The sequence below is a fragment of the Lynx canadensis genome, chromosome B2 (assembly GCF_007474595.2).
Source record: "Lynx canadensis isolate LIC74 chromosome B2, mLynCan4.pri.v2, whole genome shotgun sequence".
NCBI lineage: Eukaryota > Metazoa > Chordata > Mammalia > Carnivora > Felidae > Lynx > Lynx canadensis.
In genome coordinates this window covers 25,369,631-25,387,514 of record NC_044307.1, presented here as the reverse complement: position 1 = coordinate 25,387,514, position 17,884 = coordinate 25,369,631, and the positions used below count along the sequence as shown (strand labels likewise).

At 46.4% G+C, this 17,884-nt stretch overlaps 1 protein-coding gene across 2 annotated transcripts; it reads left to right on the top strand.

Moving 5' to 3' along the window:
• Nucleotides 1-1,080: 1,080 nt before the first annotated feature.
• NQO2 (N-ribosyldihydronicotinamide:quinone reductase 2) lies at nt 1,081-16,564 on the top strand. Of its 2 annotated transcripts, XM_030314950.1 has the most exons (8): nt 1,081-1,206; nt 4,880-4,984; nt 6,039-6,181; nt 8,583-8,747; nt 10,863-10,993; nt 13,401-13,514; nt 14,490-14,591; nt 16,294-16,564. In XM_030314950.1, exons 3-8 carry the CDS (start codon nt 6,175-6,177, stop codon nt 16,468-16,470), a joined length of 696 nt encoding a protein of 231 aa, XP_030170810.1. In that variant the 5' UTR covers nt 1,081-1,206; nt 4,880-4,984; nt 6,039-6,174; the 3' UTR covers nt 16,471-16,564. The 2 variants fall into 2 exon arrangements, with proteins under 2 accessions (XP_030170810.1, XP_030170809.1); XM_030314949.1 differs by lacking the exon at nt 4,880-4,984.
• Nucleotides 16,565-17,884: the final 1,320 nt, after the last annotated feature.

The window sequence follows — 17,884 nt, the reverse complement described above, 5'->3', positions numbered from 1 at the left end:
TTATACGGTCATCTGAGGACACCAGAAATCAAAGCAGAGTTTGGGGAGAGCCCTTGGGAAGGTCACAGTGGAAGGGAACAGGTCCCTGTTGCCCCTATAGCCATAGCACAGAAAGTGCTGGAAAAAAAGAAAAAGAGATAATTAGCCTAAACTGCTCTCCAGCACCTCTCTCTCTCTCTCTTTCTGTCTCTGATACACACACACACACAGGCTCTGGTTCATATACCTTTCTGACTTCTAAGGGCTATCCTAGGCCTTAAATCTTCTCAATCTCCTCCTTGTCCTTCCCCCTCTCCCCTTCCCACCCATCTCCCTCCTCCCCACCCCCACTTCTCCTTCTTCTTCTTCTTCTTCTTCTTTTTTTTTTTTTTTTTTTTGATTAAACTTTTTCTTTTGAGAAACATGCAGACTCACATGCGTTTAAGAAACAACACAGAGACATCCCTTGTGTCCTTTTTGAGGATCCTTCAATGAAAAAATCTGGTCAAACTACAGTACAATATCACCGGATGTTGGCAATGATACAGAGAACATTTCCATCACCACAAGGGTCCCTGTTGCCCCTATAGCCACTCCCTACCTAAGCCCTGGCCAGCACTAATCTGTTCTCCATTTCTATAATTTGTCATTTCAAGAATGTTACATAAATTAAATCATGCAGCATGGATGGAACTCTCTTGGGATTGGCTTTTTTCACTCGGCATAATTCTCTGGAGTCTCACAGGCTGTTGGGTGTTCATGGCTTTTTATTGCTATGCATGACGCCATGGACCTTCATGTTTTACTTGGATACTTGCCTAGAGATGGAGAAAGGAAGGGACACAGGGCAGGAGGGCTTTCCCGCCACCTACCTACGTCCAGTTCGGAAGCCAGAGGTCTTCCGAGGGTGGGGAAGGGCACCCGCCTGAGCCATCCACGCGGGGCCCGGACGGGGGCGGGGCCCAGCGTGGGACGCGCGGGGCGGGGCGCCGGGAGAGGGCTGGGATGAGGGAGTGGCGGGCTCAGGAGAACCGCGGGGCCCGCTCCAGTCCACGCGGTCCGGGCAGCACAGAGCGCAGCCGCGACTCTCCGCCGGGCGGGCGCGTGCGAGTGCGAGTGCGTGGCCCCGCGCAGCCGGAACCTGGGCGCGGAAGCCCAGAGCTTCGCTCCCGGAGGCGGAGGGCTGAGTCCTGCCGCTGCTTCTCCGAAGCCTGCGCTGCCCGAAGAGTGAGTTGCCTTCACTCGCCGGGGTGCGGGTGTTTGGGAGGGGCACTTTACAGGGCGCTGCTGTCGGCTTCGCAGGCTGTTCCTCGTTTCCACCCTGGGATCGTAGGAATCTCTTCCTGAGCCCTACTGCATGATAGGTCCGGTTATAAACGCTTAGCAGAATCGTTTTATATAATCTCTCCTCTACTCGAGGAGGTCCGTGGTGTGATTACCTACGGGTCCCGAATGAACAGGGCAGCCCAGGGTCAGTTTGGACGGGGGAGGGGGGAAGGTGCCATGATTTAGGCCAAAGGGGCGCCGCCTGGGGCTGTGCTGGCCGCAGGGAGCCCGCCTCTATTTTGGCTTGGCCCTTGCCAAGGGTTTCTTGGCAGTCTGTAGCAGAAACTATTAAAGTAATCTTTAACTTTTTGTTTTTCTGAGATTAGCCAAAGAAGTGCGTGAAGAAGAGTGTGTATGAAACAATACCTCGGCTAGCAGTGCTATTTATAGTTGGGGTGAGGGGAGGTAGGAGAAATTACTTAGGTGCCCAGGGAGAGAAATGATCACAAATGGGCATGCATACATATTGAAATGTTATGTAGCTGTTTAACAACCGGCTCTGGAGCCTATCTAAATGGAAAGATGCATGTAGGAAATATTAAGTTTAAAAAGAAACATGATAGTTATTTTACCAGCAAAATCGCCTTTGGAGGCACCTGGATGGCTCAGTTGGTTAAGCTCCCGACTCTGGCTCAGGTCATGATCTCCTGGTTGGTGAGTTCCAGGGCTGGTAGTTGAAGCTGCTTCTGTCTCCATCTCTCTCTCTCTTTCTCTCTCAAAAATAAATAAACATTAAAAAAAAAAGAATAGACTTTTTAAAAATGGGTTTATTTGGGAATTGCGGAGAATTGCTATCTGGGACAAGCAAGCTTAGGCAAAGTCATACACAAGTCCCCAGAAGAAAGGGGAGGAAGGCTGGGAAAGCGCAGGTTGGCAAGGCTGTTAGAAACAGAAAGTCCATTGGCAGAAAGTGGGAGGTCCAAGAATACTGGCTTCTCATTGGCTGGGCTGTTGCGGGGGCAGGAGGAAACCTTTCTTCCTCCTGCTAGGGCAGCAGATACCTATGTGCGAGGTTCATCGCTTCCTCTTAGGTCTGCAGTTGCCCCAGCCATAGGTGTGAGGGCTACTCCTGCTGGCTTCCAACTGCCTTCTAAATGACGTTTGCTTTTATTAAACATCTCAAAAATCAAGTGAAAACATTATGAAATAGCTTCTGGGTGCTGATTAAAGTGAAATAATATACACAAAAAATATCAGAGGTGGGTATACCTAGTTTTATAACGTGTTAGCCTAAAAAAGAGCTAGTTATTTTACCAGCAAAATGACTTTATTCGGGAATAGCAGAGGAATTGCAATTTGAGACAGGCAAGCTGTGGCAAACCATAGGTCAGTCTGGAGAACAAAGGAGAGGCATGCTACTTTACAAAGACAAAGGAGGAAGTTGGGACGGGCTGCTTTTCCTCTGTTGGAAGAAAGTGAAGAGTTCAGGATGGCGATGGTTTCTCATTGGCTGAATCGTAGCAGTTTCTCACTGGCTAGGCTGTTGCTCCCCAAAGAGAAAGAAAATCATTCTTCCTCCTGCTGGGTTGTAAAGAGAACTTCCTGTCCAGGAATGTGAGATAAGCTGTGAGGGAAAGTTTGTGGGTGAGAGGCCCCTCTATAGGGTGTCCTGATTCCATTTTAGATGAGGTTTCCCTTTATTAATTTTCACAGACCACAGGGTTCCTTTTTCCACTTGGGTAAGTGCATCATTCCTAACAAAGGAGAATACTGCTGTTGAGGGGGGTGTTAAGGGAGTTGAGTGAGCCGGGAGTAAAGAACACTGACTAGCTAGTAAAAAGTCTGGTTTTGAGTCTTTTCTGTAATTTGGGACAAGTTGCTTACTTCTTGGGCCTGTTTCTTAATCTGCACAAATAGGAGAATGGATGAGAGGAAAGTCACAAACAAGTTCCTCAAGCGGCTGGGCATGTGATGTAAATACATAAACTGAACCAAGCAAAACAGCAGGGAATGGTGAGGCCTGGGGATACAGAAGAAGGGATGCCTTGCCATGGGCATTGAAATTAAAAGCATTTTATCCAGACCAAAATGAGATCTCAGCATAAGGTGTTCCCTGAGCTTACAGTGACACAGATGACCTTGTAAAAGGTACTCAGTTCCAGTCATTCTCCTGCTTAAGATGCTCTGATGGCTTTCTGTTAGCCTTAGAGTACAATCCTTGCCCCTGGTCTACAGACCCTACCCCACCTCTCTGACCATGTCTCCCACCCTCCCACTCTTCCTTCCTTTTTTTTTTTTTTTTTTTTTTTTTTTTTAAACCACAGACGAACACTCCAGGCCATTTCCTACTTCAGGCCTTACACTTGCCATTTCCTCTGCCTGAACCTCTGATCTTTGCAAGACTGAGTCCATATCATCATCCCTGTTCAGAGGTACTTTCCTGGACCATCCTATCTAAAATAACAAATGTACCCCTGCCATTTTAACCACAAAAGTACTTTATTTTCTTATCGCTGTCACTTAGCATTATTATTAGTACTTATCACTATCTAGAATTTTATGGTTGCTTTCCTTGCCTGCTTTTTTTTTTTAATGTTTGTTTATTTTTTGAGAGAGAGAGAGAGACAGATCATGAATGGGGGCGGGGCTGGGGAGCAGAGAGAGAGGGAGACAGAATCTAAAGCAGGCTCCAGGCTCTGAGCTTCAGCACAGAGCCTGATGTGGGGGGTTCAAACTCACAAACCACGAGATCATGACCTGAGCTGAAGGTGGATGCCTAACTGACTGAGCCACCCAGGTGCCTCTCCTTGCCTGCTTCCTTTGTGTGCCCAGCCCCCCCCCCCCCATAAAGTTCCATTCTCCTCACCTACGTTGTTCACAGCTGTAGCCTCAGCACCTAGTGCAGTACCTGGCCAGAGGGTAGGTCCAAGCTGAATGAATGCATACGTTGGAATTGTGTCCCATTCACTGCTATTAATGGAGAGTCAACTCCAACGGCTTAAACAGGATTCAGAGTTTGATCTCCCATGTAAAGAAGTCTGAAAATTGGCAATTCAGAACCATCTCATGGCTCCAAGAAAGGATCTGGAATCCAGGTTCCTTTCCTGTTTTTCTGCTCTACCTTCCTTAGTCTATAGCTTCTACCCCCATGATACCAAGATGGCTAATTGAGCCCTAGCTGTCATTCCACAGTCTAGCTCAGATGAAGGCCAATGGCAGGGGCAGAAATGGTACCTCCACCCTCCCCACCCCTGAGGCAGCCCCTTCAAGGATATGTCCTAAGAGCCACCCCTAATGGCTTCTGCTTCACCTCTTTCGCCACCCCTAAGTGGAAGACTGGGAAATATAGTCATTAGCTGGGCACATTGACACATGACTAAATTCAGAGACTGTTCTTAAAAAAACAAGAGGGGATGTTGGGTAGCCAAAGAGGCAGATTTCTAACTGTTCAGTCAGCAGTCAATTTGAGAAATGGGCAAGGATTAAACTTACCATTGAGTTTATGATGGTGTTTGGAGTTCCCACCCTCTGTCTGATCAGAGCTGTTTGCCCACTCTCCAGTTTAAGTGCCCTGCCTGCCCTCAACTCACCTCCAGCCACAATTATTTAAACTTCCTTTCCTTTCTGTCCCCAGGACACCCAACCTGGGGCAGAGTTCATCCCCCTGCAACCCACTTCCACTTCTTCACAGTGTTCTGCATATCTCAGCCCTTTACCTGGGGCTCCTGGACAGCTGAAGGTATGGTATGCAAGGGCCAGGAAGAAGCTAATTCAGGCTCTGCTCCAGATTCCAGTTGTAGCCATGGATAAACCTGATTTCTGTCTCTCTGTTCTTTTTGTTATACTATAAAGATGCACTGAGGGGCACCTACGTGGTTCAGTTGGTTAAATCTCTGACTCTTGATTTTGGCTCAGGTCGTGATCTCCGGGTTTCGTGAGATTGAGTCCTACACCAGGCTCCGTGCTGACAGTGCAGAGCCTGTTTAAGATTTTCTGTCTCCGGCTCTCTCTGCTCCTCCCCCACTCACGCTGTTTCTGCCTCTCTCAAAATAAATAAATAAACTTTAAAAAAAAGATGCATTGATATGTTAAAATTGTCATGTGGATACAGCACGTATCATACAGCATCTCCACACTGACCTTGACTCACAGGCTGTGGATTGTTTGTTTGTTTGTTTGTTTTTTGGGGGCAGAGGGAGTAGGTTTGTTGGAGATACCTTGTCTCTCCCAGAGTGAAGCCAGTTATTTCAGAGTTGGCTAGCCAGGAGTAGGATTCAGGTCTCTCTTGTGCCTTTGAGGCTCTCTGGGGAGAACTGACATTTTTCCAGAGTCTTATTCTGTGCTGGCCACCATGTGTGTGTACTGTCTGTCTGTCACTTTGCAGACCACGTAGACATGGTAGCTGTGAATTTCTCACCTGTACTCCTGACCTTTGTCTGTTCAGCTGTGTTGATTATTTGTAGTAAGTGAAAATGTGGGAGAGGGGGAGGGAGGAAGGACACAGGGCCCAGCCTCCTGCTTCTTGTCATTCTCATTTTCTAGGACCTGTTCATTAAGGGCTGCCTTCACGGAAGGTTCTGGGTCCTCTCAAAAAAAAAAAAAAAAGTACTGGTGTTGACACCCTGCATGATTTGTCCTCTGAGGCTTAAATCTCCAGGTGGCCCCCTGCTGAGAAGGCTTTTTTTTTTTTTTTTTCAGACACATTTGCATGTCCTTTATGAGGCCTGGAGTTGGTACATGGACCTCGCCACTACCTCTCCGCATGTCCTTCAAGTGTTTGTTTTCTCTTCCAGATTGTCAGGGTCACTGAGAAGAGTGACTACAGCTGAAAGCCTGGGGCTTGCCACAGTGAATCCTTCTGTGCCCAGGATTAACAGCAGACCCTCCCTTTGGCAGTGGTCAGAGGGGAAGAATCCAACTTCTTAGAACATGGCAGGTGACTGTTAGCTATGGGGGAATTAAACATTTTTAAATACAAATTTTAATTAGAAATTGAATATGTATAAAAATCCAAACAAGACTGAAATGTATAAAACTTGTTTCATGTTTTAACATGAATCACTATTTGGAATTATCTTGTTTTGTATTTTCTTCCTCGTTTTACTGCCCATTTCAGCCCCACTAGAAGTGAGGGCCATGCTTATCTTGTTTACTCTGCTTCTAGCCTCTGGAATGATCCCCAGGCTGTAGTAGTGCTCAATAAATACTTTTTTAAAAATGTATTTATTTAATTTGAGAGGGGAAAAAGGGGTAGAGAGAGAATCCCAAGCAGGCTCCACACTGTCAGTGCAGAGCCTGACACGGGGCTTGAACTCATGATCTGTGAAATCATGACCTGAGCCAAAATCAAGAGTCAGACCCTTAACTTACTGAGCCATCTGGGACCCCTCAATAAATACTTCTTGAGTGAATGAACCCCAGGAGTAACTGTGGTTTAAAATGCAATATGACCAGGGGCACCTAGGTGGCTTAGTCGGTTAAGTGTCTGACTCTTGATCTCAGCTCAGGTCATGATCTCAAAGTCCATGGGATTAAGCCCCATGGGATTCTCCCTTTCTCTCTCTCTCTGCCCCTCCCCTCCTCACTCTCTCTCTCTCTCTCTCTCCCAAAATAAATAAATAAATAAATAAGCACTAAAAAAAGTAAAATAAAATTCAGTATGACTTAATTTTTACTTTTGTCCCTGCTCACCACATGCAGACACACACACACCATTCTGCAACTTTTTTTCTGTCAACAGTATGACATACAAACCTTTTCAGAACATAAAAATTTACCTTATTTTACGTCTTATGGCATAGATTAGGGTTTCTTAACCTCAATACTACTGACATTTTAGGCAAATAATCCTTTGGTGTGGTGCTTTCCTGTGCTTTGTAGGATATTTAGCAGCAGTTCCAGTGTCTCTCTACTACATGCCAGCAGCACCCTCTTCCCTTGCTGTGATGACACAGAATGTCTCCAGACATAGCCAACTGTCCCCTGGGAGCCAAACCTGCCCCTACTTGAGAACAGCTGATGGAGATTATTTCGTTTGGATCCATTAGTAGAATTCCTGTGTAACAATAATGTTAACCATTAACCTAACTCATGGAATTCAACCTTTACACCCAGTTAAATGCCCCCAAACTGTCTGCTTCAAATAACATTTGTATCTGCTCCTTAAGGGCCTAAACTGAAAAACTTAAATCAGGAGTTCAAACATTTTTGTCTTAGACATTACCAGGCCAAAGCTGTTTCCCAGAAGAAACCAGTACCTAATCTCACAGAATCTTCTGAATAAAGGAAATATTGCTTCAGAGGGTATTGGTATTAATGACACATCCAGGACCTTTAAGACCTGACTCTCCTTAGAACCTTTTTGTCATCAGTTTAGCCACCCAGAGCAGATTCCATATAGGCCTTGCCTCCCTCTGGGATTAGGGGTCCGATTTCCATACCTTGTTTACATGTCACATTTCAGTGGCCGTGGAGGAGAAGGAGGCAGAACTGTGTGTCAGTAGCTGATGCCAGCCCAGTAGGGTTAGCGTGAGAGGTTAGTTATGGTAGCTTTCTTCTTCTTTTTTTTTTAATTTTTTTAATGTTTATTTATTTATTTTGAGAGAGAGAGAGTGAGCAGGGAGAGAGGTAGAGAGAGAGACAGACAGACAGAGAATCCCAAGCAGGCTCCTCACTGTCAGCACAGAGCCTGACTCAGGGCTTGCTCTCACGGATCATGACATCAAAACCTGAGCTGAGATCAAGAGTCAGCACTCAACCCATTGAGCCACCCAGGTGCCCCCAGTTATGGTGGCTTTATTTTGATGTTGGAAAATAGGGCTAAAACCTCTTATAGAGGATAACCACAGTAGATTGGGCTTTTAAATTTGTGGTGTTGGGGCGCCTGGGTGGCTCAGCCGGTTAAGCGTCCGACTTCAGCTCAGGTCATGATCTCACGGTCCGTGAGTTCAAGCCCCGTGTGGTGCTCTGTGCTGACAGCTCAGAGCCTGTAGCCTGCTTCAGATTCTGTGTCTCCCTCTCTCTCTGACCCTCCCCCATTCATGCTCTGTCTCTCTCTGTCTCAAGAATAAACATTAAAAAAAAAAAAAATTTGTGGTGTTATTTTTGAGGAATCATGACCCATTTTATATCTATGTATTAGTAAGCTCAAGCAATGACGTTAAAACTGGATTTTTTTTTAAAAATGTTCATTATTTTAAAACTGTCATCCATTAAAAAAGGTTGGTATTTCTTAACTTCAGCCTGTATTGCACATATACATTTCATTTTTGTCTTAGTCTTCATGGAATTTTGACAAAGAGGAATTGTTCTTCAAGAGAAACCCTTCTCCAATTTAGGCAAGAAAGTTCTCATTGTCTATGCGCATCAAGAACCCAGGTCTTTCAATGGATCCTTGAAGAAAGTGGCTGTGGATGAACTTGGAGCTCAGGGCTGCACTGTCACCGTTTCTGACCTGTATGCCATGGACTTTGAGCCGAGGGCCACCAGGAAAGATATCACTGGTGAGTCAGGGGCTAAACGTTTTAACTTTCTTCTATTTTGTTAATTGAAAAAATGTTCTGAAAAAACTTACCATTGCCCATGATACCCAATTCTCAAGTCTAAAGAGTCCATGTGGCAGGTCTTCCCATCCCTGGCCCCGACCCACCTAGTTTCACTGCCCTCAAGGTCACCAGTGTACCCACTTTTCTCTGTATCCCTCCAGAGATGGTCTGTCCTGTATAAGGCAATTACGGGCATATTCTCCATTTTCTCATTGACTTGTCTATAAAATCTTTTGAATTAATTTTCCAGGTTCAAAAAGTAATCAGATGATATTTTCATTGAGATCCCAATCCAGTTACAGGTGAACTTTTATTTATCCAAGAGAATGGTGTGCCTTTTCATTTCCTCACATCTTCTTTTTCAACCCTACGGATCTCTATAAGTTTTCTTCATACAGACCTTGCACAGTTCTTGTTAGCTGGTTTTTGTTTCTCTGCATGAAGAAAGTGTGCCTCTCTGTGTGCCTCTGTGGTGTGTATCCAGCCACTACTAATTTTCTCGCTCTTTGTAGTAGATTTTATTCTCTGGAGCTTTCCCAATATACAGTCAAATCATGTGCAAATAATAATTTCACCTCTGTTTTTCTAGTAGTTAATATTAGAATATATTTGGCCTGTGCACATTTTGTCATCTCTGTTTACCGTTATCAGAACTGCCCCAGTGTCTGCTATAGGTTCCACATACTGTGGGTGGCCAAAACCCTACCCGGAACCTGCCTGAGAGAGCACAGTCTCTTCACTAATAGCAGTTACCATCCTTGGGTTTCTTGTCAATACAAAACCTTATACATAGGACACACCCAAAGTGTGCTTTTTAAATGAAAATCAAATACAAGTAGGTTAAAAGAGGAAACAAAGAACACTGAAATATTTCTGAATTACAAATCTGTTGGAGGACTGTGGGTTCAGTTTTCTTTCTGGTTCTTTTCCACACGGCCAGGGGTCTGTCTGCCGCTCTCCAGACTCCATGTGGTGGAGTGGTTCACACCTGGTCATCCTACCTCTGCTGGCTGCTAAGACCTCTGTAGTGTTGAACTAGTCGCTCAGCCTCTCTAAAGTCTCAGTTTCCTCTCTGGTAGACTGGGAATTACACTTAATGGTTATTATAAAGATAGAAAAGGTAATGTGTGTAGAGTACACCACTTGATAGGTAGGAAGTCCTCAGTAAATGGTAAGCTACTGTTAATTCTGATTCATGCCTCCGATGAATCTTTTTGGCTGCCAGATTTCAACTGAAGGTGTAGATCAGAATAACTCCTCCTTCATGTTAGCTGTCACGGGCAGTGCTGTAAGTTCTAGCCCAAGGCCCCTCCTCGTACTCACTGCTGCTGCCCGACTGCCTGCTGCCCACCACACTTGTTCTTGAATCACTGCTGCTACAGTGAGCTTTTCCAAACCGAATTTGGAGTATTTATTTATTTTCCCTGCTTAAATTGTATGGCCTCCCATGTGCAGGAAAAAGTCAAGCTCCTTAGACAGGCTTATGAGAGCTGACCTATCTCTCCATTCAGGTTACCTGCAGCCCTCCTGGCCTCTCACCCATTTCCCGAGAGGTGCTCCTGGTGGCCCTTTTCTGGGCTGGTGTGGTTTGTGGACACGCTGATTTCTCCCTGTCTTTTGCCCAGAGTGTCCTCTGTCTTCCCTCCAGTGCTCCAGACTGCCTGGTGAACTCCTACTCCATCTTCAAAGCCCTAAACTGGGCTCATTGACAATGCACCCAAGGAGAGCCAGCCACTGCTGTCCTGGGTTAGACCACGTGCATCTTGATTATAAGATGCGAGGCTTATCCGACCATAGCTTTAGGCTGAGCCAGCTAACTGTTGTTCTGTGTGTTGATCATTTGGTTATTTATCTACTCTTACTGGACTTTGAGTCCCCTGAAGGTAAGAACAGTAGCTTCCTCTCTTTTTATTTCCATAGCCTGGTCCCAGGGCCCAATGCCTATTGGAGCCTCCGTAAATGCCTGGTGACTTGCTTTGGGGAGTCCAGGTGGCAGTGATGCTGGTGGGATTGGCCAGGATGGGCTGTGGGTGCATACATGAGAGCAAGAACATATCACCTGTTCTTCTCCAGGTGCTGTCTCTAATCCTGAGTTCTTCAATTATGGGGTGGAAGCATACGAAGCCTGTAAAAAGGGGGCTCTGACCAGTGACATAATTGACGAGCAGAAAAAGGTTCAGGAAGCTGATCTAGTGATATTTCAGGTTTGTGTTTCGTCTAATTATTATAATGAATTAGAGTCCTTCTATGTACAACCTCTTTCCAGGTATGGAGTTTCACACTCCTAGAAATGGTATTAATGTTTTTAGCACATTCACACACTTATTTATGTCTAATTGGGTAAGGACATTCATGTAGCCACTATTGGTCACTCAAAATCTCGGCTCCCAAGTAAATAGTAATTTCCCGTTAGCCCAGTGGCCCAAGAAATGCCTGCATCATGCAGGTGGCGCTGCCTTCATTCCCTTCTGATGCCACCTTACACGTGCAGAGGCTGCGTGAAAACAAGATTTGTCTACATGAGTGTTTGTCAAGGTAGTTCAAGCCAAATGCAAGTCCTGCCTTAAACATCCTGATTATTAAGAGGAAAATCTTTTAGTTCCTTCCTGTCACTGGTTGCCTCACCCACCCACTTTCCATGTATTCACTCACAAACTGTCCCCAAGCCATGACTCACTGCAGACGGAGCCAGGACACTGCTTCTGTGGGCTCTCACTCGTCAAGGCTGCTGCCCGCCACAGCCTGACAGGCATGCACTCGTGGAGCTCACCAAGAGCCTAGCAGCAAAATAAACCTGTGCTTTCCTGGAGCTGTTGGGTTGACAGAAATCCAAGTCCACTAGAAAGAAGGAATTTATTCTAAGGGCCCTGGTCATTTGGGTCTCCTGGAACTCAGGGACAGGCAGGCCAGCTGGGCTTCAGGGGCGGTGAAACTGGGTGCTGGGACCCCTCTGGCCTTTCCCTCTGATTCTCATCTGCTGTTGTCTGCATGCCGCCTCTGTTCTCCTCTCTCACTACACATCGGAACTGAGGTCTCTGGATCCAGAATCTCCAAGATGGATCTGATTGGCCCAAATTGTCTCTGTTAACCCTGCTTGAGGGCAAGGAGCAGGCGGGAGAACAAGACCACCATGTGAGGGTGAGGGGCAGGGATGTGATCAGTTTGCAGGTGAAACAGCATGTCCTTTATAAAAATCACCCTGCACATATGGGAGGAGGGGATGCTTTACCTGTCCCCTTCCGCCCTGCCCAGGCTGCCTCCATCCACCCCTTCCTGGCACCGTCCCTTTACTGGGCAACCTGGAGCTGCTAATCTGGTCAAAGTGCAAGATGTTCTTCTATCCTAATTGCATATGGCTGGGTCCCAGTGCCATACACCTTGGTAGCCATGTGCTTTAGCTTCCAGAGTAATAGCCTTGCCAGGACAGGAGGGCTCTATCACAACTTGCTGAGCAGTCTGGGCACATGGACTAGGCGGAACCATACTTGGCTCTCGCTCTTCTCTTCCTATCTCCCTGGAATCGGGTAACCACGCAGAGCCCGTCTCCCCTCCCCCGTCTCCTCCTCCACTCCTGTAGCTGGATAGCTAAAGCAGGCCAGAGCTTGTTCTTTATGTGCTGGTCTTTCTTTTTCCCTACTGCATTTCACAGCTCTTTTCCCTCTGCTTTTCCTCTTTCCTGATAGTTTGCCCAGAGGGTCTGCATTGTCATTCAACACCGAAAAAATTTCATTCATCACTACTGCTTAGTCATGATCTCAACTCCCCTTCACTCAGCATTGACTCTGTTCAGAGCACTGTAATGAGTCATTGAATCCTTCCCACAATGCTGTGAGCTAGTAACTTGTACTAGCCCTATTTGCCGATCAGGAAAAGGAGGCACAGAGAGGTTAAGTAACATGTCAGCATCACACAGCAGTGGGCTATGGAGCTTAAATTTCAATGTCAACTCCTGTGTTAGACTTACAGCAAAAGTGCATGAAGCATGGGCTTCCTTCTGCCTTTGGTAACAGATTATTATCTGTGTTCATCTCCTTTCATTGATAATGATATTGGATATAGTGTTAGGGCTTCCATGAGGACCAGAGAGGACTTTAGGGACATCTTACCACTGGTGTGTAGAATCTAAGGATAAAGCTTTAATTTGTATCAAAATCCAAAGCTTCTCAGAACTTAACTCAGCGTGACTCCTAGATGGCAGCAATTCACCCCCAGCACATAAAGGGACAAACTCTTCTCCACACCCTTCCTCTTGTGCCCCCTGATTGGGTCGGTCACAGGACAGCTGCCACAGAGCCAGTGTCCATCAGCGCCCCAGTGCCTCCCCACCTGCCTAGGGACCAGCCCAAGGGTCTGTCCCTGGGGACGCAGAGCCACCTGTTAACAGCAACCAGGACCCTTGTCAGCTCTGGCCTGCTCCACCCCACCATCATCCTGTCCACACTGGGTGCGTCAGAGTGAAAGGGAAGAAACACCCTGCCTGTGCTGCCCTCTTACTACACTCGCCTGCCCAGCCATCTGGGAAGAGGAAGACAGTGGGGTTCCTTCTGAAGCACCAAATATGAAGCCTGAGACTGCCCGCAGCATTCGTTTCTCCCCGTGTTGTGTCCCCAGTTCCCACTGTACTGGTTCAGCATGCCGGCTATCCTGAAGGGCTGGATGGACAGGGTGCTGTGCCAGGGGTTTGCCTTCGACATCCCAGGATTCTATGATTCCGGTTTCCTCAAGGTATGTACTCCGGGATGAGGATCACTGTGTACTGCTGGGGGCGTGTCTCATCAGGTTCTATTTCTAGTTTGCTTTTTTGTAAATAAACACTGATTGAGCACCAAGTATGTGCAAAACCCTATGTCCTGTACCTGGGTAAGAAAAGCGAAGTTTGTGAAGTCACAGGGCTTCGTCTAGTGAGGGGTACATGTGTGGCCAAGAAGGGCCTGGAATTAGTGTGGCAGGAGGGCTGGAGGACTGCACGGTGGTCAGCTCTGGCTCAGGAGAGGGCGTCTTCTCTGTGCTGCAGAGGTGAGCCATGACCTCACACCAGTTCACCTCTCTGAGCTTCACATTCGTACCACAAAAAACAAGATGATGTAACACCCATGTTACAGGGTGAGGATTGCATGGAACCTGGTAGATGCACAGTGCACGGTAGCTATGAATTTCATACTAAATAATTTACTGAAATTAATGATGTTTTAAATTCTAAGAGCCTCAGAAGATGCTTTTATAAGTGTTTATAAAGAAAACATTGAGTCACAAAGATTCATCTTAGTTGGTGAAATAGTGCACCATTTAGTGAATGGTCCTGTAGGTCAGGGACCTCTATGTCAGGGTCCTGTGTGCCAGGATCCCTTGTGTCAGGGCCCCAAGTGTCAGGGTCCTGTGTGTCAGGGACCTCACTCGCCCTCACAGCAGCCCCTGATGTTGGCAGGTGGGCCTTACCCACCTCCCACACGGTGTCCCAGGCCTGCTCTCTACCAGAAGTCAGGTCATATCCAAGCCCTGTGTCCATATGGTCCATTCCATCCCTGTTTGGACATGGTTGCCACTTGTGGCTGGGCTTGGCAGATGAGAATGTTATCATTTGTCCATCCCTGCAGGGAACTTACCTCAGGCTTTCCCTCCCAGTGGTTATGAACCTTGGTGCTGGGGTCACATTTGTCTCCTCTGGAGGCCACACAAATGCATTTGCTTTCTCTTCCACAGAATAAGTTGGCCCTCCTTTCATTAACCACGGGGGGCACAGCCGAGATGTACATGAAAACCGGAGTCAGCGGAGATTATCGATACTTCCTATGGCCCCTCCAGGTACCTGCTGCACCCCCACTCCCCTCTGCTCCCCCTACAGCTCCCCCAGATGTAAAATAAGATGTGATGTAAGCCTGAAACCCGGACCATTTTATCTACCACCTGAATACAAGAAGTTACAACATTTTGCCCTTTTCAGTTTCTTACTTAGCACTGAAAAAGTTGGCTGTGGGGAAAACACATAATGATAGCCTTTGATACTGTTGGGTAGAAGCTAAGCCAGACCTGGTTAGCTCATGTCTGCTCTATGGTAAATAGAACCACCCCAAGGTGGCCCTGTGTGTGTGCGGAGCACCGGATGGTGGGGGGTGGGTAGCTGTCCACACTGACTGGCAGTGCATTGTGAAGGGGGCATCAACCTTGAACCCAGGCAAGAGGTGCCCCAGGGCCAGCATTCCAGACAGCCTCACACCCACCACAGGTGATGGGTCCATGAAGCCGGGGGCTGTGCCCTATCCCCAGAGCCACACCCTTCTCCAGGTTTCCAGGACTCTGGGCCTGCCCTCCCAGGTAGACATCATCCTGCCTCCGCACACCTCTGGGCGATCTGTGAAGGGGAAGGCAGGGGGCAAAGCATAAGCAGATGAGGCACAGAGCTCGGGTGAGGAGGAAGAGAGCAGGCTCTGGGTCAGGTGGCTACATCCTGGCTCTGAGCTCCCAGGAGACTGAGAAACCTAGATGCAAACCATTCTTCCAGGATGTTATGAAGGGACCTTTGTCCCTTTGTCCAGGGAGGAGGAGATCACATATTCAGCAGTTTGCAAGCTTACTTTAAAAATGTAGACAGGCGTGTAGGCCCCTCATCCCCTGACCTACCCCTGATAGGGCAAGTCTGGACAAAGGTAGGGTTTTAAGGGAAGGAATGCAGAGTGGGGAGAGTGATATTTCTAGAAAAAAGTTGTCTTCTTTGAAAGACAGGATAGTGATTCCATTTAGTGATGCTTTGCTGAAGAAAGAGAGAACTTAAGGCCTAAACTCTCTAATCCACAGGTCAACTGGTCTCTTAGAGGTTATTAGCCAAGCTTAAATTCTTCTTGTTTTTAAAAAATCTTTGTATATGTTTTCTCAGTTTTCAAAAGTACATATTATGAAAAAAAAGATGAGACTATAAAATATAAAACAGAACATACTCTTAATCCGCCTCTTAAAAATAATTTCTTTTAATAATTTGATGTATTTCTTTATGGCCCATGCATATTTTTATATGTATGCTTTTTATTATTAGGGTTATTATGCTTATGTCTTTTACATAAATGGTATACTACAAATACTGCTACAAATTTCTCATTTTTATTTAACATATCTCGAGCAACCATCCATGATTATACACTATAGCTAGAATAATGTCACATCATTCTAGAATAATCCATTGTATGACTGTACCGTAATTTGCCTAATCAATCAAAACCATAAAGTTTACTATCGGAGTCAGAAGCAAAGATTACAGATTAACCTCAATTAGGATTTGAAACTTCCAACTGTCCACCAAAGTTCTTCACATCACTTGTAAAGGCCCACGTTGTAAGGTTATAGGGCAGCTCAGTTGTTTTCGGCTACCTGATAGTATTAAGTTGTTCTAATATTTTTTGAAGGCTTGTTTCAGGCCATCAACCCCCGCCTCCCACCCCGCCTTTGATTATTTAACTGAATGATACGTAAAGGGTGTCTTCTAATCACTTCCTTGCTTTCTTTGTGGCTGTAGCATGGTGCCTTGCACTTCTGTGGATTTAAAGTCCTTGCCCCTCAGATCAGTTTTGCTCCCGAGATTGCATCAGAAGAAGAGAGAAAGGCGATGGTGGCTTCCTGGGCCCAGAGGCTGAAAACCATCTGGGAGGAAGAGCCCATCGACTGCACGCCTCCGTGGTACTTCGGGCAGTAATGCTTCGTGCCACGTCCACATCACAGGAGCAGCACACAGGGAGCTGCATATACACAGGGAGCAGGGTCCTGTAATAAAACAAGGTCACAACCAAGCGAACTGGATGTATTGAAAGACGGTCAGGACTGAGTGTCTTAGCCAGATCTAGCATTTCAGCCATCAGCAGGCTGTACTTGGGGATGCTCTCATGGATGACATTATTCACCCAGGCTTGCTTTTCTTTGCCAGTAGCTTTCCATCTCCCTGTTTTCAACCTTCATGGGTATTCTTGTGTTCAAACAGTTCTCCTGGAATGGCATAGTTTTTTTTTTTTTTTTAATGTCATAACTCAACTTGGAAATTTCTATTTTTTCATAGGAAAGTTTAATCTTTCATAGCTAGTGTTTTAGTGCTGCGTTTGGACTTATTTCTTCCTTTTTTTTTTTTTCTTTTTACTTGCATGCATGATGGCTGTGAAGTTTTCACTGAACAGCTATTTCACATGCATTTAAAATCATTGAGTGCAGGTTACAATGAAAATCTCCAAGGAGCGCTCCTGGGTGACTCAGTCAGTTAAGCGTCTGACTCTTGATTACGGCTCAGGTCATGATCTCATGGTTTGTGGGATCGAGCCCCAAGTTGGGCTCTGCACTGGCAGTGTGGGGCCTTCTTGGGATCCTCTCTCTCTCTCTGCCCCTCTCTTGTTCTCTCTCTCTCTTTCTGTCTAAATAAACTTAAAGGGAAAAAAAAAGAAAATCTCCAGGTGTCACTCTGAGCGCCCTACCCCTGTGCACGTGTTCATGTAACACTACTAGTGATTACCCTGAAGCGTAGGCACATGTAGCTGGAGGGGTCTCCCTAAAAGCAAGTTTAAGAGATTAAATCTCTTCCTCACTTCTGAGGACCGAGCTACTGCCTATGCACAGGGGCCCTCCTTCCTTAGCGTCCCCAGTCCCACCCACAGTCCCCACATCAGACTCCCCACACCACTCCTCACCCGACTCTCCTCATCACACTCCTTGTTGGCACCCTCATCTTTGAGCAGCCTGTCACCTGCTCCGCCTCTTTCTTCCTCAGTATCTTCAGATCCTTTTCCATCTGCATTTTCTTCTTGTTTCCGTCTGGTCCATCATCAACCAAATTCTCTGTGTGTGTCTCCTTTCCATCTGAATCTTCACACACAGCCTTCCCCACCAACCACTCAGAGCCGCCATCCCCAGATTCTCATTTCTCAGGATGGTTCCTTCCTAACTCCTTTTCAACACCATTTTCTGCTCGTTATTTCTTGGAGTCTTCCTCAAAGCCCTTTTCAGAGCAATCTTCAGATTCTCTTTCCAAGACGTCTTCCTCTTCAGTTTGCTTTTCAGGGTTGCCTGCAGACTTTTTTGTTTTTTTCTCTTCAGAGTCTTTTTTGAAGGTCTTCTTTCAAAACTGT